Source organism: Galeopterus variegatus, unplaced genomic scaffold (assembly GCF_000696425.1).
Source record: "Galeopterus variegatus unplaced genomic scaffold, G_variegatus-3.0.2 Scaffold499, whole genome shotgun sequence".
Classification (NCBI taxonomy): Eukaryota; Metazoa; Chordata; class Mammalia; order Dermoptera; family Cynocephalidae; genus Galeopterus; species Galeopterus variegatus.
In genome coordinates, this window is record NW_007726610.1 from 85,466 (window position 1) to 112,128 (window position 26,663).

Genomic DNA, 26,663 nt, shown 5'->3' on the forward strand with positions numbered 1-26,663 from the left:
ATGTAGGGAGAGCCATAGTCTAATACTTCAACACTCTTTTTAAAATATTTACCACTTCCACAATTTGCTCTTGAAAACATGTTTATCATTTTCTCTTATTTTTGTTGTAGAATATTTAACTTTGGCTTTCATATTGCTAGGTTGCATTTAAAATCTACAATGTGTGATATTTCATTTTAGGAAAATGAACCATCTCTCAGAAATGTAATTTTCTCTCTCCTATTCTCAAGACAGAAATAAGCCTCTAACAATCTAAGTTAGAATGGGAAGATCAAAAGTTGGGTCCAAAATTGCCAAAGTGAGTAAAATATTGGGGTCAATTTGTCTTCCCTGGCTGTATAATTTGTGGGTACATCTATGGTCACAAATTTCAATAAATCATATACCCAGTGTAAGCCTAATGTATTTCCAGAATATTTACTCAGTTTTTTTGTGTGGTTGTCTTGTTTAGAATTGAAGGAATTCTGAATACTAGGATGAAACCCAGCACAGATGAAAGCTCTCAGATGTTAAAGGACATGTTTTAAATTAAAGGCCATGGTTTAAGGAGATCTTAGAAGGCTTCTGAGTTTCAACCTCACACTACTTGAAATCATAAGGATTAGTTGTAGGGGACTCAAAACAGAGGCTCAACCCCTTGTATCCTTATCTGAGTCTGTAAAAAGACAGTGTCACCCATAAATTAACATGTTACTTTTCTCAATACCATATAATTCTTATATGTTCAGAATCCTAACCCAAAAACAAGTTTTAAATAGCCCTGGATTGTGTCATTGGAAATGATATTATCAAATCATTTTAAAGGCTGCACTGAAGAGCTGTCTTTTATTTTACGAAGTGCTTAGTCTCCGTAAATTAATGCTCTCCAAATAAAACTTTTTGGCTGACGTGTATGAAAAGTTTTCTGTAACAATCACCAATGCAAGACACCTGTGAATCGATCAATCACAGAGTCAAAAGGCTCTATCATACAGCACACTTAATACCCAGTGTAACAAATTAGTATTACCATTCCTTGATGCAATACAAACTTATTTCCTTAAACTGCTATTGCACCGAACTCCAGGGTTATAAATGAGCAGAACACAAATTGATTTGCATGTAATAACAGTGGCAATAAGCCTTTCCTGGTTCCTGCAATTTTCCCCATCTGTTAACAGAGAGCAAGTTTAGCATCTATTATTCCCAGAAGGGGACTTACCCAGCTGGACATCTATAACACTTGGCTGATTCTCCATGGGGAACAATGGCTTGGGAGGCTTGTCTGTGAGTAAAGCTAGAAGAGAAAATGAAAGAAAATAATGGGAAAATTGAGATAAATTATGGGATAAGAAAAAGATTCTATTGTGTATGATACTTACTGTTTGTAGACTTGATGGTCTGTAAACATTTATTAGACAGTGTTCCTACTTGGTTTGTTACTCTATTCATACAATATCTATTTCCCAGCACATTTAGAGCACCATTGATTCACTGTAAATAGGCCATTTCGACAGCTACATTTTCCAACAAGATCAAACAAATGAACTATTTTGGGTGGTTTTTATACGCTTGCAAGTACAAAGAAATATAGATTTTAAAGGTACAATTATGCACGAAAAATTAAATCACCATAAATGCTTTGTGCACTACATATTCTCAATGAAATAAAATCCTAATAGACATTTCTGGTGGCCAAAACCCTCTGAATCACACCCCTGCCCCATTCTAACCTCCAAAATAATATAATAAGGCACTGGTACCTTCATTAGGACAGTTCATCAAAAATATTGATTAAGTATCTTTTGTGTACCAAGTTCTGTCCTGGATGATAAGGGAGAAGGAAGTAGAGTCTTTATCCATGCCCTCAGTTTATAATACATTACTATGAACACAAGACTAACACAGCAAAAGAAAGAGAGATAACAGAGAACACAATCCAGTGGAAAATTGCATCATTTGAGCTATAAGGCTATTCATATGTGCTAAATAAATTGAGAAAAGAGATGTCAAGATTGGCGGGCAGGGTTGGGGAAAGTTTTATGAAGGAAAGGGATCTCCATATGAACCTTAAGAAATGAAGAATATTTTGAAAAGCAGAGAGCAAGGAAGAATAAATTAAGGAAAGATTAACAATACAAAACAAGACACAAATATAATTTAGCAAGCATAATTTGTTTAGAGGAGAATTGTCTGTGAGAATGGGTTGGACGGGGTGGGGTGTAGAGCCAGTTGCTCATCATGAATTAGAAATGAAACTAGATAGATAGGACAGAGCTCAATTCTATAGGATCCTCAGAAGCATGCAGAAGAATTTGGGCATGATGTGGTAGGATAAAGCGTCACTGTAAATTCTTGGAACAAAAAAATGACTCAAAGAAAGTACTATCTAATGATGAGTGGCTTGGTATATGAGATGGGCAGCAGAAGAAAAAAAAAACTAGCTAAGAGGAAGCAGTAATAATGCTGCAGTAGGGGGGATGAGGAGCCAGACTAGGGTGGAGTCTAGGGAAATTAAAAAAAAGGGGGAAATCTGAGAGGCACTTGGAAGAAAGAAATGAGAGGACTTAGCATACAGATACATAATGTCATATGTATTAATGTCATAAAGACAACCCTTGGACTATAAATTAGTGCAGCCATTATGGAAAACAGTATGGAGGTTCCTCAAAAAACTACAAATAGAGGTGCCATATGATCCAGCAATCCCACTACGGGGTATATGTCCAAAAGGATGGAGATCATCATGTTGAAGGGACACCTGCACTCCCATGGTCATTACACCTCTATTTACAATAGCTAAAATATGGAACCAACCTAAATTTCCATCAACAGATGACTGGATAAGGAAATGTGGTATATATACAGAATAGAATACTATTCAGCCATATAAAAGAATGAAATTCTACCGTTTTCAGAACATGGATGAGTCTGGAGAAAATTATGTTAAGTGAAATAAGCCAGACACAGGAAGAGAAATACCACATCTTGTGTTCTGACTCATAACCATGTGCTAAGGAAGGAAAGAGGGAAGAAAGGAAGGAATTAAGCAGAGAGAGAGAGAGAGAGAGAGAGAGAGAGAGAGAGAGAGAGAGAGAGAGAGAGAGAGAAACAAAGAAAATAAAGGAAAGAAATGAAAGACCACAACAATACGTTTAACTTTCAGAAGGAAACAACAAGCCTAAGGAAACTAGAGATGGGGGGGGAGTGAGGGAGGGGGTTTGGGGAATGACAGGTTGGGTAAAGGGCATAAAAAATTACAATTTGTAATAATAAACAGTCTAATCATAAAAAAAGATAAAAAATAAAAAAAAAATTAAAGTGAAAAAAATTAAATTACACCTGCACAAAAAATTGTCAATTACTGAAGTGATGTTTATTAATATTAATTATAATTTTAAGTGCCTTACATGTATAGGTGGTTCCCAGTTTTCTTTTTCTTTTTCTTTCTTTCTTTTTTTTTTTTTGAAGTACTGCTTCATATCAGATCCCCACTAAGAAGAAACACAAATGGCTGACTGGGACACATGCATGTCCAGTGATAGATCATGGCATGGATGCATGGCATGGTTGCTTGGTTTTCCAAAGACATGATTTTATTTTATTTATTTTATTTTTAAAACATTTTATTAATATTAATATTTTTTTACATTCTATGATGTTGCTGCAGAGTAGTTGGGAGGGAGGGAGAGAGGAGAAAGGGGAAGGAAATGGGATGGAAGAAGGAGGAAGGAGGAGGGGCGGGACTGAGGCCTGTGGCACCCCCGTCATTCCCACAGGGGACTTCCAGGGGTGGGTTGGCCATTGTCAGGCTGAATGCAAATGTAAGAGGGGTGGGGCAAAAGCCCTCACCCCTCGCCACCCCAGCTTGGGAACACAGGGCTCATACTGTGGCTCAGTGGTCGTCACTGGGCTCGTTGCACATGTTGGCAGGGAGGCATGGCCGAGGCCCTCATCTCCCCACTGCCACAGCGCAGGAGAGCCTGTCATGCTTCCTGCAGCAGCTCGGTGGTCATTGCTGGATTGGTTGCATGTGTCAGGAGGGTGTGGCCGAGGCCCTTGGTCCCCCACCACCCCAGCCCAGGAGAGCCTGGGGTGCTTCCTGCAGTGGCTTGGTGGGTGCCACTGTGGTGGTTGTGTGTGTCAGGGGGGTGTAGCAGAGGCTATCAGCCCCCACCCTTGGGACTAGCTGCAGGTGTCAGGGGGCATGGCTCAGGCTTCCGGCCCTCCCCACTTTCTGGCTTGGTAGCCCAGGGGACTTCCAGTCCTTTTAGGTGTTATAGGTTTTCTCAAGTGAAATGAGACCTTTACTAGCTAATATCAAATTTTGTCTCTGGTTGCGGGTACTTTGTTTTTCTTCCAGTTCTCTGTTGGATTATTTGCTGTTCCCACCACTTAACTCTGTGTTGGAACTGATTTGTTGTCCTTTGCTTACTTCTAAAATGGGGGAACTTCCTGTGGGGACCAGTACTTGAGCTCTGTGGTTTAGGTAAATTGCTGCTTTGATGCTGACTCCCTAGGGAAGGTTTTTTGTGCAGCTCAGGTTTTAATGGTTGACTTTATTGGAACTTCTGGGTCTAGTGAAATCCAGTGCACCTGGGTCATGTAGACACTCTGGTCTGGGCCTGAGTCTTTTCATCAATCTGCACCCCATGCAATTCTATATTCCTGACCAGTCTCCTCTGAGTGGTCCTATGCTGATTGGTGAGCAGATCAGCTGTCCTTGCTGTGCTCCAGTTTTCCCTGGCCACCTCCCATGCTCCAAACACTTCTCATGGGATGGGTCAAGCACCAGTCCCTTGCCATGACTCACTGGCTTCTGTGTGGTTCCTTTTTTTCAGTTGTTGTGGCTCCTCGCTCCTAACTGGGTCCAAAGGAACCCTATTAGAGGTCTCGCTGGCCTGGAGGCCATCATGGCCCTCTTCTCCCCTGCCGCCTCCAAGCAACTTCATCTGAAAGGCACAGCTGCAGCTTTTTCCAGCTCCTGCTCCATATGCTCAGCAGCTCCAGCCTGGAAGTGGCTGAGATTCGAAATGGTCGGAGTTTTTTCTTTCTCTCATCATGGCTTCTCCTGCCTTCATGCACTCCGTAGGTCCCTCTTCTTCTTCCCCTGAGCTCTAGTGGCCCCAGCTTGGCTGTCATTGCTTTTTTATAGCTGTAAATTGGTTGATTTGTGGGAGAGAGTGATGCTGGGGACCATCTATTCTGCCCCCTTGACCAGAAGCCCCAGTTCAGTTTTCAAAGTGCTTCCAGATACATTAGCTCATGTGATCTATGCAATCATCTTGTAAGGTAATAGAGGCAGTTACAATTGTGGACAATTTAGTGATGAAACTAAATGAATCTTTCATTGTCTCATTTTGTGCTCCCTTGTGACCAAATCCCCCACATGCATGATGGATAGAAAGACATATGTAAGTTGTTGGTAGGGGACAGGTAGAAGAGTCATTTTAGCGTATTTAACTCCACACTAATTAACTGAGCTAAGGTTCCTAGGCCAATAGGAGTGGCTTTGTGGTAAACAGCCAGCTGAAACATAATTCCTCTAAGACACCTCACACAATACACTTTTTTCCCCTAAACCCATGAATGGAAGGGAATGAACTCTCACTTACCAAAATACATCTCAGTGGTATGTATAGGTGTGGGACCTCGTTAAATTCAAATATCATGTTTAGGCCTGGGAATTGTCAAGAAGTAAAGAACATTTGTGATGATAAAGCAGCAACTGCAGCAGTTCATCTGGAACCTGACCACCAGCCCAGAAATAAATCTATCAGTGGCCGGATTTACACACACACACACACACACACACACACACACACACACACACACATTTTTTTAAAATCTCATCTGAAACTGATAATTACTATTTGAGAAAGGAAGAGGAGAACTGTCAATACCAAGCTCCCTGAATAACAGAGCAGAGATTTACAATTTTATTAGAAATCATATCCTGGACCTTAAGAGGGACAAACTTGGGGTCTGAGCTAGTCTTTGAATTTGATGCTAAAGCTTCACGTTTTGATTGAAAGAATGGAAGCAAGGAATGAATTTGGGTACTAACATTTCAGTCTACAATCCCTCCTGTGAATTTTCTTCTGTAGCTGCTTATGTTTAATTATCCTTAAATAGAATTGTTCTGAGTATACCATGACACTACTCTTAATGTGCTAGTGAATCTACTACAGTTACTGCCTGCTTCTTCCTAAAGCTAGGTTTTATGTTTGACACTAACTTTACTGAGGAGAATGCCTAAGTTAACTCTTTTCTATAGTAGGCAATAGTTGTGTCTACATGTACAACCAGATCAATTTGTTTGACTGAAATGATTGGTGAATTTTCATGAACTTAGTATAAGAAATCAATAGAATTATTTGTTTGATTGAATAAGTCAGTTTATTTGACTACATTGCCCAAGTGTTACATACTGTTATTACAATTTCATTGTCCTCTTTTGTTGTTGATTTGTCTGTTTAATTAGATTTGCCAGGAAGATCAAGTGGGAGGGAGTAGAAGGACAGCAACTCAGTTTCTGTGGATGAAGCCATTTTGAAATTTATATGTGAAGGTCAATAAAATGGACTCTCCCCCCTTCCGATCCATTCAACACAAAAGCACTGAAGTCACATTCCAAAATCATTATTTTTATTACAACACTTAACCATTCAAAACCTACGAATGTCTCCTACGTTTACAAGAGGATAAAATCTTAACTTGTCACCTGGGAACAAAAAGCTACAGTATAGCCTTAAAAACTTTTTTGCCATTTTATCCACCTATCGTCTATTTTATCAGTGATGTAGCCAAATTACTTTCTTCATTTGCCCCATTAATATATTGTGCTAATTTCAAAGTCTGCCTCTTGGCTTGAACTTCTCCCCCAAATTTAGAAACAAATAATAAAAACTACCATAGTTATTACTTATTTAATATCTACTTTGTACTATGCACTCTTCTAAGGCATTTCATATTACACTTTACAAATAATTTGCCCAAAGTCAAGCAGCTTTTGAATTGCAAAGTGTGGATCTGAATTGTGTTCTGTCAGAATTCACCATGCCCACAATGCTCTTCCTATGACCTTCCTTTTTACCATCCCAAGTCCTACCTATTTTCCAAAAGCCTAAGTCCTATATCCTCCTGAAAGCCTTCTCTAATAGCCCAAGGTAATATTTCTTCTCTCTAAAATCCTAAAAAGCATTTACTGTTTCTGTGAGCCACTCATTTGATTCACAGCATGTACTGCTTTGAATACAAATTAAACCTTACGTTATATGTGTATATCTAGTCTCCCCAACTAGATTTTTACGCTCTTGAAGGACAAGGATCATGTCTCATATAACCTAGCAAATAAGATAGTGTTTGACATTGTGGAACAAATAAACACAATCTTCCTCATTTTGTATTCCCTACTTCAGAGAAGTTTTTTTCTCCAGCTTGGTTTTAGGCACCTAGAGTGTGTCTCTCCAATCAAAACCTGATGCAAATTATCTTTCCCATGGTATTCTTTCTCAAAAAAGGAGTGTTTCCCATAGGGTTCTTACATTGCAAGGAACAGAAATAAACTTGCTAATCAAAGCAAAAAAGGAATTCATCAGAAGTGTATCTCCAAGGATGGCCAAGAAGTCTGGAGAACTAGGTTAGAAATAGGAAAGAAACCAGGCCAGGTCTAGATATACAGGCAAAAAAAGATTACTCCATATTTCCATCTTGACCCCATCATTGGATTGAACTGGTTATGTGTTTTCTAAAAAGAGTAATTTTTGTGTGTTTTGTTTTGTTTTGTTTTGTTTTTGTGTGTATCACTTTGATCAAGATTCAAAACTCTGGAAAGACAGACTGAATGAACAAGTCTCGAGAGCCAAACTTAAGCAAGACTGCATGCATAACATGAGGAAAAGAAGAATCTCCTAAAAGCATGTTTCTTTCAAGCTCAGCATTATTAAAATTCGCTGCCAGGTAATTCTTTGTTGTAGGTGACTGTCCCATGCATTGTTGAAGGTTTAGCAGCATCCCTGGCCTCTACCCACTAGATGCCAGTAGCAACCTCCCCAGGTTGTAACAACCAGAAATGTCTTAAGACATTAGCAAATGTCCCCAGGGGAACAAAATTCTTCCTGGTTGAAAACCACTGCCCTAAGGGAAACTTAGGTTGCCACTGGAAAGAGAATGAATACTAAATGGCCCAAAGTAACAGGCAATATCACATCATTGCCCAGCTCCAGGGGCACATTTACAGTAGATTCTATGTGAATGGCATTCCTTGGAGCACATAGTATTAATGGGATGTCCTGAAGTTATGCAGAGATGGCCTTGACCACACATATCCACTACTATAGGCAATGAGTTTTATTGATTAAAAAAATGTGTATTCATTATGCCAAATACTTCCAAAGTTGCAAAATGGTCACTGGTCTTTGTCAATTGGTGGCAACTGTTCGCTGTACTCTTGATTCTTCCAAACTCCCTAAGCTCACAAGCTAATTCAAAAAGAGACCAACAGCATCTCTATGTCACTTTGCCCCAAAGTGCCCATTTATAAAGGTATCATAGATTTGCCTGATCTTCAGAGGGAACTAAGGATCTTATGAAGGAAGACTTGGGAATAGACTCTATGTGGGAAGACAAAAATGGAGGTCCTTATTAAACAAGTTAGATTTAGGTAGACCCAGGCATCCTATTAATATCCTTAAAAGTTTTCTGTAATCATGAAGAAAAAATTGCCGAGACTAGCCCAAATAGTTGACTAGTTTGAAGACTTCATAAATTGAACACAGAATGAATCAAGAAATTTCTGAGCTCTGAACATATCATAAGCACTATTATTCTTTGGAATATTTTGCATTTTCTTCTATGTGAATAGCTAATAATTGCTTGAGGCAAGTGATATCTCTTTCTGAATTAAATACATGGACATCCTAATTCTGAATTATGACATATACATTTTACTGGCCACTTAATCTAAAGCCCCATATGTTAAAAATCTGTCATTCCTTCGATTACCAGGCTAAGAATCCTCTAATTTAGATGATTGTCCAGGAAAAAAACACACAATAATCATGATTATTTAATATCATCCTTAATACTTCAAAAACTATAAACCCAAATAGGACCAGTCTTGGATATAATGTATCTTCTTGCCCTAAACTTCTCATTTTGTACTCCCTGCTTCAAAGAAGTTTCTTCTCCAGCCTGATTTTAGGCATCTAGGGTGTGTCCCTCTAATCAAAACCTGATGCAAAGAACTCCCTGCAATTTAAAACTTAATATGAACTTAAGATATCTGTACATTCTCTCATAAGGGTAGTTGATTTGAAAGTTTGTCTCTAAATGTGAAATAAAAGGTTTTACTCCTTTATAGGGGTTAACCAGCATGGACAAATTGGATCCCAGGGCCAATCCCTGAACTCCTATCTTCACATTGATGCTGTCCCACAAACAGGGTGGCCTTCAGCAAAAGTCAATGAAAATAGATAAATTTATATTTTCCTCGAGATTCCAAATAGCATTATGACGAGTCATTTCTTTACTTCATAACATTATCGTAGGAAAGAGAGCCTCAGGCACATTTTAAATAACAAAATCAATATCATTTAAAAGTCAAACATTGTTTTCACCTCAGCCTGTTATTACTTCCATCAACTAACCACTGTAGCAGTTACTATTTTGTAATTATTTTCTCCACCAAAATTCTAATATTATCTCTTATTTATAACAAGAGGAGACAGACTCGCATGGACTGTTTGTTTATTGACTCCATCTAGAGAGAAGATGTATTTTCTAGGTGTTCCAGCTATAGTAGAAAGGATGTGGTAGGTTCAGGAAAGGAAACAAAAACAGTGATTTCCAGAAGCATTTGAAGATTTGTTTTCAAGACATTGATGGTTCAACCTTCAAATATTTTGATGTGTATCTCTCACATTCCTCTACTTTCCCCTCATTAAAAATACTTCCTTTTAGAGGTGAAAGATCTCTATGACAAGAACTACAAATCGCTATTGAAAGAAACTAAAGAGGACACAAAAAGATGGAAAGACATCCATGCTCTTTGATTGGAAGAATCAACAGTGTGAAAATGTCCATACTACCCAAAGCGATCTACATATTCAATGCAGTCTCCATCAAAATACCAATGACATTCTTCACAGAAATAGAAAACAAAAATACTAACACTCATATGGAACAACAAAAGAACCCAAATAGCCAAAGTAATCCTGAGCAAAAATAGATAAATAAATAAATAAAGCTGGAGGCATAACACTAGCTGACTTCAAATTATACTACAAATCTACAGTAACCAAAACAGCATGGTACTGGCGTAAAAACAGAAACTCAGAACAATAGAAGAGTAGAGAACCCAAAAATCAAACCACAAACTTAGAGCCAACTGGTCTTCAACAAAGGCACCATGATTATGCATTGGGGAAAAGACAGCCTCTTCTATAAATGGTGCTGGGAAAACTAAACACCCATAAATAGAAGAATGAAACTAGACCTGTACCTCTCAGCATATACCAAAATCAACTCAAAATGGATTAAAGATTTAACTATAAAAATACCTAAGGAAAACATAGGGGAAATACTCCAGGAAGTAGGACTGGGCATAGACTTTATGCATATGACCCCAAAACACAGGCAACAGAAGGAAAAATAAAGAAATGGGATTATATCAAACTAAAAAGCTTTGACACAGCAAAAGGAATAATTAACAGAACAAAAAGACAACCTACAGAGTTGGAGAAAACATTTGCAAACTATGCAGCTGAGAAGAGATTAATATCCAGGATATATAAGGAACTCAAACAACTTAACTGTAAGAAAACAAATAACCCGATTAAAAAATTGGCAAAGGAGTTTAGTAGACTTTTCTCAAAGGAAGATACACAAGTGGCCAACAGACACATGAAAAAATGCTCAGCATCATTAGTCATCAGAGAAATGCAAATCAAAACCACATTAACATATCATCTCACCTCAGACTGGCAATTATAAAAAATATGGAAAACAACAGATGCTGGCAGTGATATCGAGAAAGTGGAACCCTCATACACTGTTGATAGGACTGTAAATTGGTGCAACTATTATGGAAAACACTATGCAGGTTCCTCAACCAACTGCAGATAGAAAGGCCATATGATCTCGCAATTCCACTACTGGGTATATACCCAAAGATATGGAAATTATCATGTCGAAGGAATACCTGTGCTCCCATGTTTATTGCAGGTCTGTTTATAATAGCCAAAAGTTGGAACCAAACTAAATGCCCATGGATGGATGACTGGAAAAGGAATATGTGGTATATATACACAATGGAATACTACTCAGCCACAAAAAAAAAAAAAAAAAAAAAAAAAAAAATGAAATTTTACCATTTACAGTAACATGAATGAACTTGAGAAAATCATATTAAGTGAAATAAGCCTGGCACTGAAGGAGAAATACCACATGTCTTCACTCACAAACAAATAAATAAAAAGAAAGATACAACAATCACAATAACACATTGAACTTTCAAAAGCAGAGAACAGAAGTGAGGTTACCAGAGGTGGAAAAGGGGGAGTGTGAAGGGTGTAAGGGAGCAATTAATAAAGGGCCACAAAAAACAATTACATTGCATATTGTTCAATATACAAATTGTCCTGATTTGAGCATCACATACTGCACATGGGTACTGATATTCAACTCTGTACCCTGCAGATATGTACAATCAACTATGGTACATTTTTTTAAAATTCCTTTTATTAAGTAACTGTTAATATGACAATGTTAATGATGACAATGTTCATGTTTCTCATATGTGCATTTGGAAGATAAAACTATTGAAAACAATTGAGAGTCAAACAGATAGGAGGTCATATTCAGAGAACTAAATTGCTTTTAAAACACATACTCCAGGGCCGGCCCGGTGGCGCACTGGAGAGTGTGCCGTCTGGGAGCGCGCCGGCGCTCCCACCAAGGGTTCGGATCCCATGAGGAGACCGGTTCCCGCTCACTGGCTGAGCGTGGTGCGGGAGCGACACTGAGGGTTGCGATCCCATTGCTGGTCCCCGGTACGGGTGTGACACCGAGGGTTGCAATCCCGTTACCGGTCAGTAAAAAAAGACAAAAAGGAAAAAAAAATAAAATAAAATAAAACACATACTCCAGTTACACTAAAAATACTCCAGCAATAATTTAAAGTCATTTCAAGTATTTGCCCTTTTTTAGCATAGAACTTAAAGTTAGTTACTGTTTTTAAATAAATAAGAGATCCTTTAACAGGTAGATGCTAAGTTGCTGGGGAAATGCTGGGCAACTTACCTAGCCCTTGCCCCTGCATAGCTTGGTCTTCCCTAGCAATTGCCTCAGAGCCTGTATCCTACCTTGCAATATAGTGGATGTGCCCTGAGGTGGTGAATGGTCAGGGCTGCTGTGAAGTTGCCCTGAGATGCCCTTTTCTGTAGATCCCATATTTATTTCCATTAATATTTGAGATTTGAGCAATGCATGAGCTTTGGGAAAGCTTGAGCATAAAGGCAGGGCAATTTCTTTTCAATGCCATTTGACACAGGGCCCTTCTCTGGAGAGAAGAATGTTTATTCAGCACAAATCTGCCCAGACATAAAGCAACTTCTTCAAACTTGAAAAGAAAACAACCTTGGGGGAAATGGGAACTTTAACAGAGGTTATGATGGCAGCTTTTTTTTTTTTTTTTTCCATTTTCTTCACAGTACACGCTTTTTCTTCACTTTTGCCTTTTTTCCCTCAAGTAAGATTTTGCATTCTCTTTCTAAAATAGTACTTCCTGAACTCTCATATTGTTAATGTCAAACAAATTCCGTATGTTATTACTATCAAAAAAATCACACGAGAGTATAATTCTGGGTTTCACACAGAAATTAGCATCAAAATAAATGTAAGAGGTTTAACATAGGAGATGAGTACATGTTTATCTTGCATTGAAACCATCTTTTGGCTCCGTGGCTAGTGATGTGCCAGGTAATAGAAATTTGGCCCAGATAGTGATGCCTAAGAATATAATATATATTAATATAATATACTCAAAGATGGATAATTTTAAAACTACACAAACCTTTAGGGGTCTAATTCATCTGGCTATTTTGGCAGATGTAGAAACTGCAAGGCAGAAAAGAAAGGGATGTACTCAACATCATATTGCAAATTAGTGATAAAACAGAAGAACAATATCCAAGTTTCTTGAATTAAGGTCTGATATTCTTGCCATTGCACCATGTCTAACATTAATTAAGCATGCATTACATGCTAAGTACTTTTACATGCATTCCCTCATTAAATCCTCACAACAATGTATAAAGTAGGTCCTATTACTATCAACATTTGACAGATGAGAAAATTGAGGCTCAGTGAGATTAAGTGACTTGCTCAAAGTCATATTTCTGGTAAAAACATTATGGGTCCAGGATTCAACCTACGTCTATCTCACCCTTGAGTCCAAACTCATAGCTACTACTCTGTACTGTGACTTTTTTCTTTGTTTTTTTACTTAAGACTCTGTTTTTTTTAATTAAAAACATGTCTTATGTTTCCATACAAGCACCATACACACACACACACATACACATACACACACACACACACACAAAACCTAAATAGTTTACTAAATACTAAATTGATGGGGTTTGAGAATAAATTGATTGAATACGTTTACCTTTGACAATTCCACAGGTCACAGAGTGAGATGAAAATTCAATCTTGGATTACTCTTTAATTAGTTAACAAATGTTTATAGTTGTATTATAAAAATGTACTCTACTAAATAGTGTGTTTCTGTGTTGGGGGTGGGGATGTAAAGTACAAATTTGAAGAATATACAGAGTCATATCAAAAGGCTTAATCTAGTCTGAGAAGTGGGCATATACAAATGGCTGTAGTAAATGACAAAAAGTGGTAATTGCCTGTTCTAGTTTTTACTGCTGCTGTAACAAGTTAACACAAACTTAGTAGTTTAAAATAACATTTTTATTATTATCCTATAGTTTGGGAGGTCAGAAGTCTGATGTGGATCTCCTTGGATTAAAATTAAGGTGTGGGCAGGGTTGCATACCTTTCTGGAGACCTTAGGAGAGAATCTATTACCGTTCCTTTTCCAGCTTCTGGAGGTTATCTGTATTCCTATTCCTTGGCCCTTGGCCTTCTTCCATCTTCGAGGCCAACACTTGACAGGTTGAGTCCTTCTCACATTATGTGACTCTGATTTTCTCTTCTACCTCCCTCTTCTACTTTTAAGGACCCCGTGATTACATTGGGCCCAACTTGATAATCCAGGATAATTTCCCTAAAGTCATGTGAATAGCAACCATAACTCCATTTGCAACCTTAATTTGCTACAGAAACTAACATATGAGTATTTCTAACTGATTAGAATGTGGACATCTTTGGAGGGTGTTATTCTGCCTACCACCACGCCACATGAAATAATAAAACAATATATAAATGGAATTTAATAAAGGGGATTATGACATCTTGTCTGTCATATGAAACAATGTTCATTCCATGTGTTGTATTTTTATTAAATAAACTTATCTTTCCTTGTCTCATTTCAGCCAAATTAATCTGTGAATATATCAAACAAAAGTCTATCAAGACAATTATTTGAGTAGATTGGGCTGGTATTGATACTTCTGTTTTCAGCCTAATGGTTTATTTATTTATGGTTGTCAAACTCATTAGGCATTCATAACCTGCCAACATAATGTTTTGTAATGCTAAAGAGTAAAGAAAAGCAAAATATTTATTAAAAAAGTTTAGCTGTTTGGATGTGCTAATAGTCCTCAATGAGGATGACAACTGTGGATATCAAACAAATGATTTCTTTGGAATCTAAAGTTTCATGACAAGAATAGTTTTCTTATTCACAGAATATTCTTTTGGTGAATATTAAACCTGATGTGATATTTAGAGATTAGGAAGAAACTTTATTCCTAAGTGGAGAGCCATTATAAGATAAAGACTTACATAGTTTGAGGTCTGAAGTGGAAAACAGCACTAATTTCAATCATAAGGCATTATTGCTTTACCCTCCTCCATGTCACCTTTGCATTTCTAGAGACATTTTCATGATTGTGACTAACCCATTTGTTTGCATGAGAACAAGTAAAGTGCATGGTCACCAATATCGTATAAATTACAGGGTGTTATTTTTACTTTGACAATGGGGAAACTGAGACTTGTAGAGGTTAAATTACTCACCTAAGGACTCGCTGCTGGCTACTAAGGAGCAGAACTAGAATTCAAATCCTAATTTCCTTACTCTTATTCTGTAGTCCTCTGGTCTCATTTAATCCTCACAACATTACTATGAAGAGAGTACTACTATTATTCCTATTTTATCATTGAGGAAATTAAGGCTCAGAGAGGTTAGGTCACTTGAGCAAGGTTACCCAGCTAGCAAAAGTGGTAGAGCTGTCGAAACTTATATCTGTCTGGCATTAAAGCTGGTATCTTTTCCCCTGAATCTCTCTAGGATGAATATGTAACAGTATTTCAAAGGAACGCAAACATACTAGAACAATATCGGAAAATAATATAATTTTGCTTTCTATTTTCATCACTGAAGTCAGGGCCTGGCCCATAGGAATCTTGATTAATTTCCCACATGATGGCAGCTCTCTGGGAGGTTTCCAAGCTTGTTCCCTGTCTTTACAACACTGATGAGCACTAATTTAATTAATCAAATATAAGTTGATGATCTATAATGTTGAAATTGATTTTCAAATGAAGCCAATTATGTGACTGCTCACAGTTACAAGAAGAAAATATAAGCTAGGTGATTTCTAGATGGATGCAGAAGAATCAAAAAGAAGGAAAAATCAACCAAATTCACAAAGCACTCTCTCCTTTTCATTGTTATCTCATTAAGCCCAATTGGGAGGCAAGGAAAACAAGAATTATTGTCTCCAGAAACTGAGATAAGAAAACTTAGGAATTTCTCCAAGTAGAATCCAAGTCTCCCAAAACAGGGTGCCTTGCCTTTCTGAGTCAACCTCACAAATTTGCTTTCTAACTGTAAAACTTTAAAGATTGCCCCATATTTTCTGATAGAATAAGCATTTTTTCAGCTGCCATTATCGTTCATCTCCTGATATAACTTTGTCAAGAAATTGAGCCCCATGCTCAGAAGTAGAGTCTGAGTCCCTAAATAAGCAGTCTTTGTGTTATGGAAACAGACTCAGCAAGAAGCAGTCAGCACTCAGAGGGTTGGAGATTTGGGTATTTATTACACCAGCAGGCCCAGACAAGCTAATGCTTGAAAATCTTGACCCCGAGCTCAGGTCTCACAAAGTTTTTATAAGCAGACTCTTCCAGGGTTTTTATGGGTTTTTTTTTTTTCCCTTTTCTCAGCATTCACCAGGCTAGCATAGATAAGCGAGCTCAGTTACAGAAGCCAGAAATGCAAGTAGTGATTAGAGGCCAGACTAGTGTAACAAACAAACATTGTTTCAAAGACAAAATATTACTTCATGGACAATACAGCCTTATGAGAAAATTATGTTGGCATCTTCCCAACATTTGAAATACCATAAGAAAGGCTAATGCTATGACAGCGAAGCCGCTCACTCCCACCTGAGTCTTCTCTATACTGGTTGAAATGAAGAAGCTTCCAAGTGCAGTGTAATTCAGTCTGCATGTCCTCCCTGTCCCACCCCCAACCCCATCATCCCCTGGTCTGGACTTACACTTCCTCTGCAGAACATTCCAGTACAGATGGAAACCCAAGTGTTCAAGGCTGCTCTGGCCTTATGCCACATTTATCTGGTGCCACTGGATGTTTCTTCAGTAAACATGTACTTTCTCTGAGAGTGTCTTTAGTCAAGAAGTGATCAAGTCATTTGTGAGAGAACAAAAGGCTTTTCAGGAAACTCTTTGGTGGGAATGGCTACCTGGGGCTACAAACCAGGGAAAACCCTGCAAACAGATCTCGCTGCATTAGGTGACTTAATGTGTACTTCTCTGCTTTTAGTCTGATGGGCTAGTTACATGGCTGACCAAAACCCAGGCATTTAGGATCTTTTTTCTGTGGGCTGATGCCCCATCAAATGCTTTAGCATGAGCCTGACAGCTGCAGCTCACTAAAATATCCCCACTCAGTCGCAGAGAGCCTGAAAGAAGAAAAAGGCACTGTCTAGTTCTTGAGAAGAGTATTTCAGTTCCTGGGAGAGCAAAACCTCATCATCCCTGCCTGTTTTATGTGTATCCAGACCTTGGAAATGTCTGCAATATTCAACAGCATCAAGCTGATCTCACCCTAATTCAGAGCAGATGGCTGCTTATATGTCATGATTTTATGGGGAAAGCCTCTCCCAACTTTCAAAAACACCTGCCACCCACTATCTAGGTCACGAAACTTTATAAAGTTGCAGATGAAAGCATAGGCTCTGGATTAAGAATAACCTGAGTTTGAATTTTGGCTCTGCCACTTACAGTGTGACCTTGATCATGATTCTTAACCCCCTCTGGACCTACATTTCTTTAATGCATAACTGTGGATAATAATAGTACCACTTTTTAGTATTATTATGAGGATTAAATAAGATCATGCTTCTAAAGTGCTAAGCAGAGGCCTGGCTCATAGTTTAGTTCTCCATAAATGCTAGCAAATATTATTGATTTGCCAATTAAAGAGAACATTGAGTTATATCTCCCCCTATGAAGACAACCCAATTAATTACCCCACAGTAAATGAATGACTGAGAATAGGTATGGCAAGGAGAAGAAAGTTCAAAATACAAGGATGGAGTACTGAAGGGAAGAACAGGAAGTAGGGTAGACAGAGTTACAAAACACCAGGATCACCAAAGCAAGTCTCGTTCACCTCAAAAGTTCAATTCTCCAACACCATGAGCTACCACACTAGTACTTGTGCATAGGTAACCAGGTCTAAAACTCACATGACCAGCTTCTGCCTTAGTAAGAGGATCACATTTTTCTTTAGAAGCTTGAAACATATCTACAATAATACATAAGGAAATGGATGAGCTGGCAAATATGTGTCAATAGTTTCTGTGTGGATAATACACTCAATATAAGTCACTGCTTTTGTAGACTCTCCCAAGCTCCTGCAAAACCAAAATGAAATTAAGTTGGGTGTCTGAAGTGTTAGGCTGGTATCAATTTTGCTGAAAAGCACATAGGCAAATTATTGCCAGAAAAATAGAAGCCACTTCATCGGCTTATTGAAATGTCTTCCACAGATGGGAGAGTCTAAAAGCAGCTCATTATCCATGTGGTATATCTCTGACCCTTGAGCTAGAATTTAAGAAACCTTGGTTCTAATCCTGGCTTCACTAGTAATTTACAATGTAAACTTGGACAATTCAGTTAACTTTTCTATTGCTTAGTTTCCCCATCTTCAAAATGGGGATGGTAATTACCCTGTGTAGTTTGTAGGGTGAATATAGGATCAAATGAAATAAGAAATATAAAAGCCCTATGACGTTTAAGAAAAGATAAACTGTAAAGCTGGAAATGCCCTCCTAAAGTCACAACTTCCAACAATGCATTCCAATGATGTAACTTTTATGTCAATCTTAGGGCTCCCTGGGAATATCTACAGGAACATTTTGGTTGTTTGTTCAGTGCTTAAACAGATTTTGAGACCATGGCATGCTACTTTATGTCTAGTGTAAATTAATCTAACTGTAATGAAAGATTACATTCATTAAAAAAAGGGAGAAGAATCATCACCAACTACATTTCTGGAAAATAATAATAAATAATACTTATATGTCACTTACTGTAAGCCAGGTAATGTCCTGAGGACTTAACGGATATTAATTCATTTAATATTTCCAACAACTCTATGCATGAAGTACACACTATTGTTATAAAAAGCTTAGGCATTGAGAAATTAGGTCACTGGCCCAAGGTCACATAGGTAGTGAGAAACAGAGCTGAGGCTTGAATCTAGGTAGTCGGGCTCCACAGCTTTTGCTAAGCATAAAATTAAGAGGATCCTGATCAATTTGGATCATGTCAACAGTATTAAGTCCTTACAATTCCAAAGAATCTTTGCTCCTCCCTAATACATGAGTTCCAGCCCTAGAGACCCCAGCATTCAGCCTTGGCTTGATAACTTTTCTGCAACAGATTCACTATTTCACAAGGTCAATCATTTCAAATATTTTAAAATAACTTTCTTAAAAATTCCTTCTTTACATTCAGCTAAAATTTGTCTCTTTGTATGGAAAACAAATTATGTATATATATAAAACATACAAAATACCTGTTGGTCCGATTTCTGCTATCTGGAATAACACAGGATAAACTTAATACAACTTCTACATGCCAATGTCTAAAATATTTGCATACCAATTTCTTTTCTTTTTTTCTTTTTTTTTTTTTTTTTAAAGATGACTGGTAGGGGGATCTTAATCCTTGATTTGGTGTTATCAGCACCACGCTCACCCAGTGAGCAAACCGGCCTTCCCTATATGGGATCCGAACCGGTGGCCTTGGTGTTATCAGCACCGCACTCTCCCGAGTGAGCCACAGGCCAGCCCCGCAGACCAATTTCTTGATCTCTTTCACCACTGCCCTTCTGAAATCTTTCCCTTTCCAGGTTAAACACCCCAATTTCCTTCAATTGTCTATTGTCTTTTAGGTAACGTGTTTTCCAAAACCTTTCCCATCCTCGACATCCTTTTATGAACACAATCTAGTCTGTCAATAGGCCTCTTAAATACGGCACAAGAAACTGAACACATAATTTCAGATGTCTTCTAAAGTGCAGTGGAACCAATACTTCTATTGTTCTGGATCCTACCTTTCTGTGACGTAGACTAAGACTGAATTAACATTTTTGGCAACCTAGCCACCCTGCTCGTACTCTTAGCCAAATAAAATCTCAAGACTGTACTTTTGCAGTTGGATTTTTGGACCAGAATAAAAAGCTTTACATTTTTTTCCTATTAAATGTCATCTGGTTAGTTTCAACCCATCATTCCAAACTACTGAGATCTTTTTGAATAAGAATTATGTCTCCAAAGAATTAACTGTTCCTCCCAACTTCCTCTCATCTGAAAAATGTGATAAATATAATTTATATGTCATCTAAGTCACTGATAAAAAATGCAGAGCAGGACAGCACCCTGAGAGAAGGCTGTCTGGTGGTCAACAACATTGGTTCATTAATGAATCCTCCGAAGTACAGTGCCTGCTGACTGTCCAAAGTCCAGCACTGTGCCATAATTCTCTGGCTCTGCCTCCCAATCCGGGCCATTCTTTCCCCAAATAGGCCAGGTAAATAATTTGTAGGGTCTGGTGAAAAATGAAATAGGGGGCCCCTTGTTCAAAAATTATTCAGAATTTTAAAATGGTAACAGAAGATCATTAAACGAAGTGTGAGATCCTTCTTTTTTTTTTTTTTTTTTTTTTTTTTTGTCTTTTTTCATGACCGGAAACGGATAGCAACCCTCAGTGTCGCGCCCGTACCGGACCAGGACCGGCAACGGGATCGCAACCCTCGGCGTTGCACCCACACCTCGCTCAGCCAGTGAGCGGCCGGTCTGTATGTGGGATCCGAACCCTCAGCGGGAGCGTCGCCGCACTCCCAAGCGGCGCACTGTAGCAGTGCGCCACCGGGGCAGCCCAGTGAGATCCTTCTAAATACAGGACACTGTGTAACTGTATGGGTCATATGCCTTTGTTGCCAGGTCTGTTCCCAAACATTTCTGTGACAGATTGCTAGCCGCTCAGCAAAATGTGTTTCTTTTTCTTCCTATCTGTATACTTAAACTACACATTTGCCAGCCTCCCTTGTAGTTAGGTGTGAACACATGTCTGAGTTCTATCTAGTACAATGTGAGTGGAAGTGATATGCACCACCTCCACGCCTGACCCATAAAAATCTCCTACACAAGATTTTTCATGCCATTTTCTCTTCTACCAACTTTATGCAGCTAATAATGGTGACCTTGAAAGCCATATGTGGAAGGTGGTGAAACTTCAAAAATAAAGGCGCCCAGGTCCTTAAATTAACAGCACTTGCTAGGATTCTGTTTGAGCAAAAAATAAACTTCTATCATGGCTGAACTATTATACATATTTTGTCTTGCTTGTTATAGTTGCTAGTGTCAACCTAGATTACACATTGCCTGATCACCAGAATTACCCAGAGTGCTAGGTGAAATTCAGATTTCTGTACTAGATAATAGAATCCAGTGGGTAGTGTGTGGGGAGTAGGGATCTATATTTTTACCAAGTTTTCGTACAGTTGATTCTGATGGTAAGGCGAGTTTGAGGAGCTGTCGCTTTAAGTTTTTCCTTACATTTTCCCTATCACAATGCCTCCTGTCCTATGTTCTATTTCTTTCTGGTTCTTGTTTCCAAAGTGACATTTACTGCATATCTTCAATTAATCTTCTCCATGGAGTACAGACTTTCTGGAGCTACCGCAGCCATCTTGTAAACTTGGGAAGGAAGTCAGATGCAAGTAATGGAAGAGAAGAGAGTAGAAACCTAGATCCCTGATCACTTCTTGAAGCTGCTATACCAACCCCGGACCATCTCACTCCTGATTCTTTTTGCTTGAGAGAATCAACGCATATGTGTTTGAGCAACTACTGAGTTGGGTTTTCTGTTATGTGTCGTAGAATCTAAACCTAACCCACAGAGTATTATGTTGGAATATGGTGCTTTCTCAGGATTCATCATGTGCATTTCCTTATGCTGATGGTGACACTGCCTTCACCTAAAACCAGGCCTTCCCTACATAACTTGTCCAAGCAATTGACTGGCATGGTGGAAGAGATGGAAGTCAATACTTCACTTCACTAGGATCTTAAATAAGCGTGTTTCTTTTTGGTTAACAAGAAATATATTATGGAAAGCTAGGGAATCTCTGTTAAAGTCTTAAAATCTCAGAGACAATATCCTGTATTTGTTATTTTCAATGAATAATGACTTCACCTTATACTGGTTCTCACATTTCTTAACCCGATGAAGAGTAAATAAGTATGCTTTTAAGAAGCAACAAGATCATTGAAGCATCCTGTTTCCTTCAAGGTGATTTTGCGAAGCATGTTTGAGAATGGTTCTTTCATTCACCTTTTTAAAAAATCTATTAAAAAGTAAAGAAAGAGTGACGGATGAAGCAGGATCTGATCATCCGTCTTGAAGGGACAGTTGGAGATTTTGCATACAAATGAAAGCTATCATTCTTGTCAACCCTAAATTGGAGCTCTAAACACTATGCCTGCAGCCAATTAATATTCCATGACCAATATGATCACTCATGCAGATTGTTCTGCCATCCTGAAACATAGTCCCAGTGCCCAAAATTATTAGCTACAGAAGATAGAGCAGTTTTAACCTGTTATATCCAACGAACTCGAGTCAATATATTGTTCACTTATGCTAAAAGCAAATATTTTCCAAGAATATTTTGACTGAATATGTCTTGACAATAAAAAGCAGCTAAATATGAGCCCTAAATTATTTCAGACCAGGCACTCTGAAAGGTAATGTGACCGGGGTCCAGTTCCACAATGTTTTGCTTCCTAAAGACCATATTCATGGCTGGGGAGTACAGAATTCTGATTTCTGATGCAGAAGACAAAATCGTCACTTGGCTTGGTGACTTGGGCAATTAATTCTGGCTTTCCATGGCGCCACCTCTATCCCTTACAAATCCTTAGAATATGCCAATTTGGATGGCCTTGGAAGATATATTCGCAACATCAATAACGTCAGGGATAAAGTATGCTCACTGAGCATGCTCAAGGGACCTTATGCCCTTAAAAGATAGAAAAGCTAGAGAACACAGACAACAGGTTTATTGACAGCTAACAAGCAGCCACAAGCTGCTTTAAAATTGAAGTGAGACAAAGAAGTATTTACTTGAAATCCCATTGTCCTTGAACAAAGAGAGAAAGTCCCTTACAGAAAAGGCAGGTCAGTTTTTCCACTCTGAAATGTTGACAGCACTTCCCTTGCTGCGCTAGCATCTACCAAGTGGGAGAATTGTTGATTTCCTTACTCCCTAAATTTGCAAATATACCTATGTGAAGTCCCTTCTAGCTGTTAAAATTCAGGGGTAGGTGAAGCACTTCTCATCAGGATGGACTGATTAGTTGCCGGTAAATACAGTGTCCATCTCTATACAAAGTTGAAACTTGAAAAGAATATTAACGTCCTTGTCCATATATTTCAATGACTTTAAAGTAAAAGCAAGTCTGTCTTTGAATAATGACAGAGAAATATAAACCAACAACCGTTTATAACTAATAATCTATTTTTAAAATAAGATTCAGCTCGAGATCCATAATTATGCATTTCTATAACTTGATAGTACAAAATGAGAATTTGTCTTCTCCATTCAAGCAGATATTTAATTTATTTTTTATTGGAACACAGTTGTTTGTACATGTCTGTGGGGTACAGCATTGAATATCAATACCTGTGTGCAAAATGTGATGTTCAAATCAGGATAATTAGTATATTCAACATTATACAATGTAATAAATTTTTGTGACCCTTTACCAATTCCTCCCTTAACACCTTCCCCCCCTTCCCACCTCTGGTAACCTCAGTTCTGTTCTCTTCTTTTGAAAGTTCAACATATTATTATGACTGTTGTATCTTTCTTTCGTTTATTTATTTTTTTTTTTAGCTCCCACTTATGAGTGAGGACATGCAGCATTTCTCTTTCTGTGCCTGGTTTATTTCACTTAACATAAGTTTTTCTAAGTTCACGTTGCTGTGAAAGGAAATATTTTATTCTTTTTTATAGCAGAGTAGTATTCCATTTTGTAAATACACCATATTTTCCTTATCCAGTCATCTGATGATGGACATTTAGGTTGGTTCCAACCCTTGGGTATTGTAACTAGAGCTGTAATAAACATGGGAGTGCAGGTATTCCTTCAACATGATGATCTCCATTCCTATTCTTGATACTACATTCACTTAACATGCTAAGGAAAGTAGCCTTGTTCAGAGTCAATTTCAAAGAGTAAAAACATGTTTTGCAAATATTTTCTTTCATTTTGTTGGTTGTATTTTAACTCTGTTACTTGTTTCTTTGGCTGTGCAGAAGCTTTTTAGTTTGATGTAATCCCATTTGTTTATTTTTCCTTTGGTTGTCCATGCTTTTGGGGTCATATTCATGAAGTCTGTGTCCAGTCCTACTTCCTGAAGTGTTTCTCCTATGTTTTCTTTAAGAAGTTTTATTGTTTCAGGGTATATATTTAATTCTTTAATCCATTTTGAGTTGACTTTAGTATATGGTGAAAGGTATGGGTCTAGTTTCATTCTCCTACATAGTGATATCCAATTATCCCAGCAAAATATACATCTGACAAAGGTTTAATATCCAGAATATACAAGGAACTCAAACAACTTTACAGGAAAAAAAAACAAGTAACCCAATTAAAAAATGGGCAAAAGAGTTACCTAGGCATTTCTCAAAGGAAGATATACAAATGGCCAACAGACATATGAAAAAATGTTCAACATCACTCAGCATTCAGGAAATGCAAATCAAATCCACACTGAGATGCCATCTCACTCACCCCAGTTAGGATGGCTAATATCCAAAAGATTGTGAATGATAAATGCTGGCGAGGTTGCAGAGAAAAAAGAAATCTCATACACTGTTGGTGGGACTGCAAAATGGTGCAGCCTCTATGGAAAATGGTATTGAGGTTCCTCAAACAATTGCAGTTAGATCTACCATATGACCCAGCAATCCCACTGCTGGGAATATACCCAGAGGAATGGAAATCATCAAGTCGAAGGTACACCTGTTCCCCAATGTTCATTGCAGCACTATTTACAATAGGTAAGAGTTGGAACCAGCCCAAATGTACATCATCAGATGAATGGATATGGAAAATTTGGTATATCTACATAATGGAATACTATTCTGCTATAAAAAAGAATGAAATACTGCCATTTGCAAAAACATGGATGGACCTAGAGAGAATTATATTAAGTGAAACGAGTCAGGCACAGAAAGAGAAATATCACATGTTCTCACTTATTTGTGGGAGCTAAAAATAAATAAAGAAATACACACAAAAAAAACAGGTGGCGGGGGGGTGGGAAGAAGACATAACAATTACAATTCCTTGAAGTTGATATGACAAGCAAACAGAAAGGACATTGTTTGGAGAGAGGGGGGAGTGGGAAGAGGGAGGGAGGTTTCGGTAATTGGCCACAATAATCAACCACATTGTATATTGACAAAATAAAATAAAATAAAATAAATCACAGAATTTGTGGTTGACAGAAAAAAAAAAGAGGAAAAACATGGATATCTTTGAGGATTGAAGACTGAAAAAAAAGTGGATGTTCTTTTGTCTTCTCTCTAGATGGGAAGAGAACTGGAGACTATGGAATTAGACTATGGATTAGTTCACAATAAATTGTTTTCCTTTAATGCTAAGTATTCAGTACAATAGTGATTAAAGGCTTCTTAGTCAGGGGTTCAAATCCAAGCTCCACTAATTATTAGCTATATGATATTATGAAAACTATTTAATCACTCTATGCCTCAGTTTCCTCACCAGTGTAAATAACAATATTTATCTTATAGGGTTGTTATAAGGATTAAATGAGATAACTTATATGAATTGTCTGGCACATAGAAAGTACTTCATCAATTTGACCTGAGGTGATTGTGATTGTTACCACCCTATTCTGTTGGGTTAATTTATAATCCTTACAAAATTAAAATAGGAATGAACAAACATTAATATCATATCACAGTGTAATTTCCCAAAGATATCTTGGTCAGAATATTTACTGAATCTCTGTTATGTTCCTGGCATTGTCCTAGTTACTGTAAAAAAAACGAAGAAGATGTTAGAGCCCCAGCTTTCAAGGAATGTACAGTCAAATTCGGAGTATGCAAACTATTTTTGGGCAAAATGCTATAAACGGTCTCTAGTAGAAACTAGAAATGCTTAATCTATAATGAGTGGGGTAAGTCTAGGGCCAGAGTATAAAACTATGCCAAATTCCTTTCTGTATGCAGAATCAAGGTGGGAGGGTAAGTACTAAGATCTGCCATAATCTGGGAAGATACGCAGAAAGTTATTTATTCTCAGATTTCAGATGCAAAATTTCTTGGCATAACCATTACCCTGTACACTTAAGAGACAAATAAAATTTAAAATTTACCTTCTAGAAGGAGCTTTATTTGACTCATTATTCTCCACTACTGACTGCTTGCTTAGCATGTTAACATTTGGAACTAAACCTGTTTGTGGGTGTGTGTTGGGGGGTGTTGAGAAAGAGACAGAGAGAGGCATATGTATCTTGCCTAATCATTTGTTTATAAATAAACAGGGACCCAAAGAAGTAAAGTGACTTTGCCTAAAATCAAACACCTGATTATTAGCAAACAAGAATTAGAACTCTGAGCTCTATCTAGCACCTCTCTAGGTACTAAGAGAATTATCAGATCAATAAACCAGTTCCTTCAAAGGAAGCCAAGAGGGGCCGGCCCGTGGCTCACTCGGTAGAGTGCGGTGCTGATAACACCAAGGCCCCGGGTTCGGATCCTATATAGGGATGGCCGGTTTGCTCACTAGCTGAGCATGGTGCTGACAACACCAGGCCAAGGGCTGAGATCCCCTTACCGGTCATCTTTAAAAAAAAAAAAAAAAAAAAAAAAAAAAAGGAAGCCAAGAGGTTATTCATGTCTTTATGAGCAGGAC

General features: G+C 38.0%; 1 protein-coding gene across 1 annotated transcript in view; it reads right to left on the bottom strand.

The window, feature by feature from the left end:
* Positions 1–629: 629 nt before the first annotated feature.
* Positions 630–26,663, bottom strand: part of LOC103587882 (X-linked interleukin-1 receptor accessory protein-like 2) — a 268,322-nt gene continuing 242,288 nt past the window's right edge. Inside the window, exons 4-5 of the mRNA XM_008569451.1 lie at positions 1,202–1,276; positions 630–655 (exon numbers count right to left, since the gene is read on the bottom strand). Coding sequence (XP_008567673.1) covers positions 630–655; positions 1,202–1,276 — 101 coding nt within the window. The remainder of the gene's footprint in view (positions 656–1,201; positions 1,277–26,663) is intronic.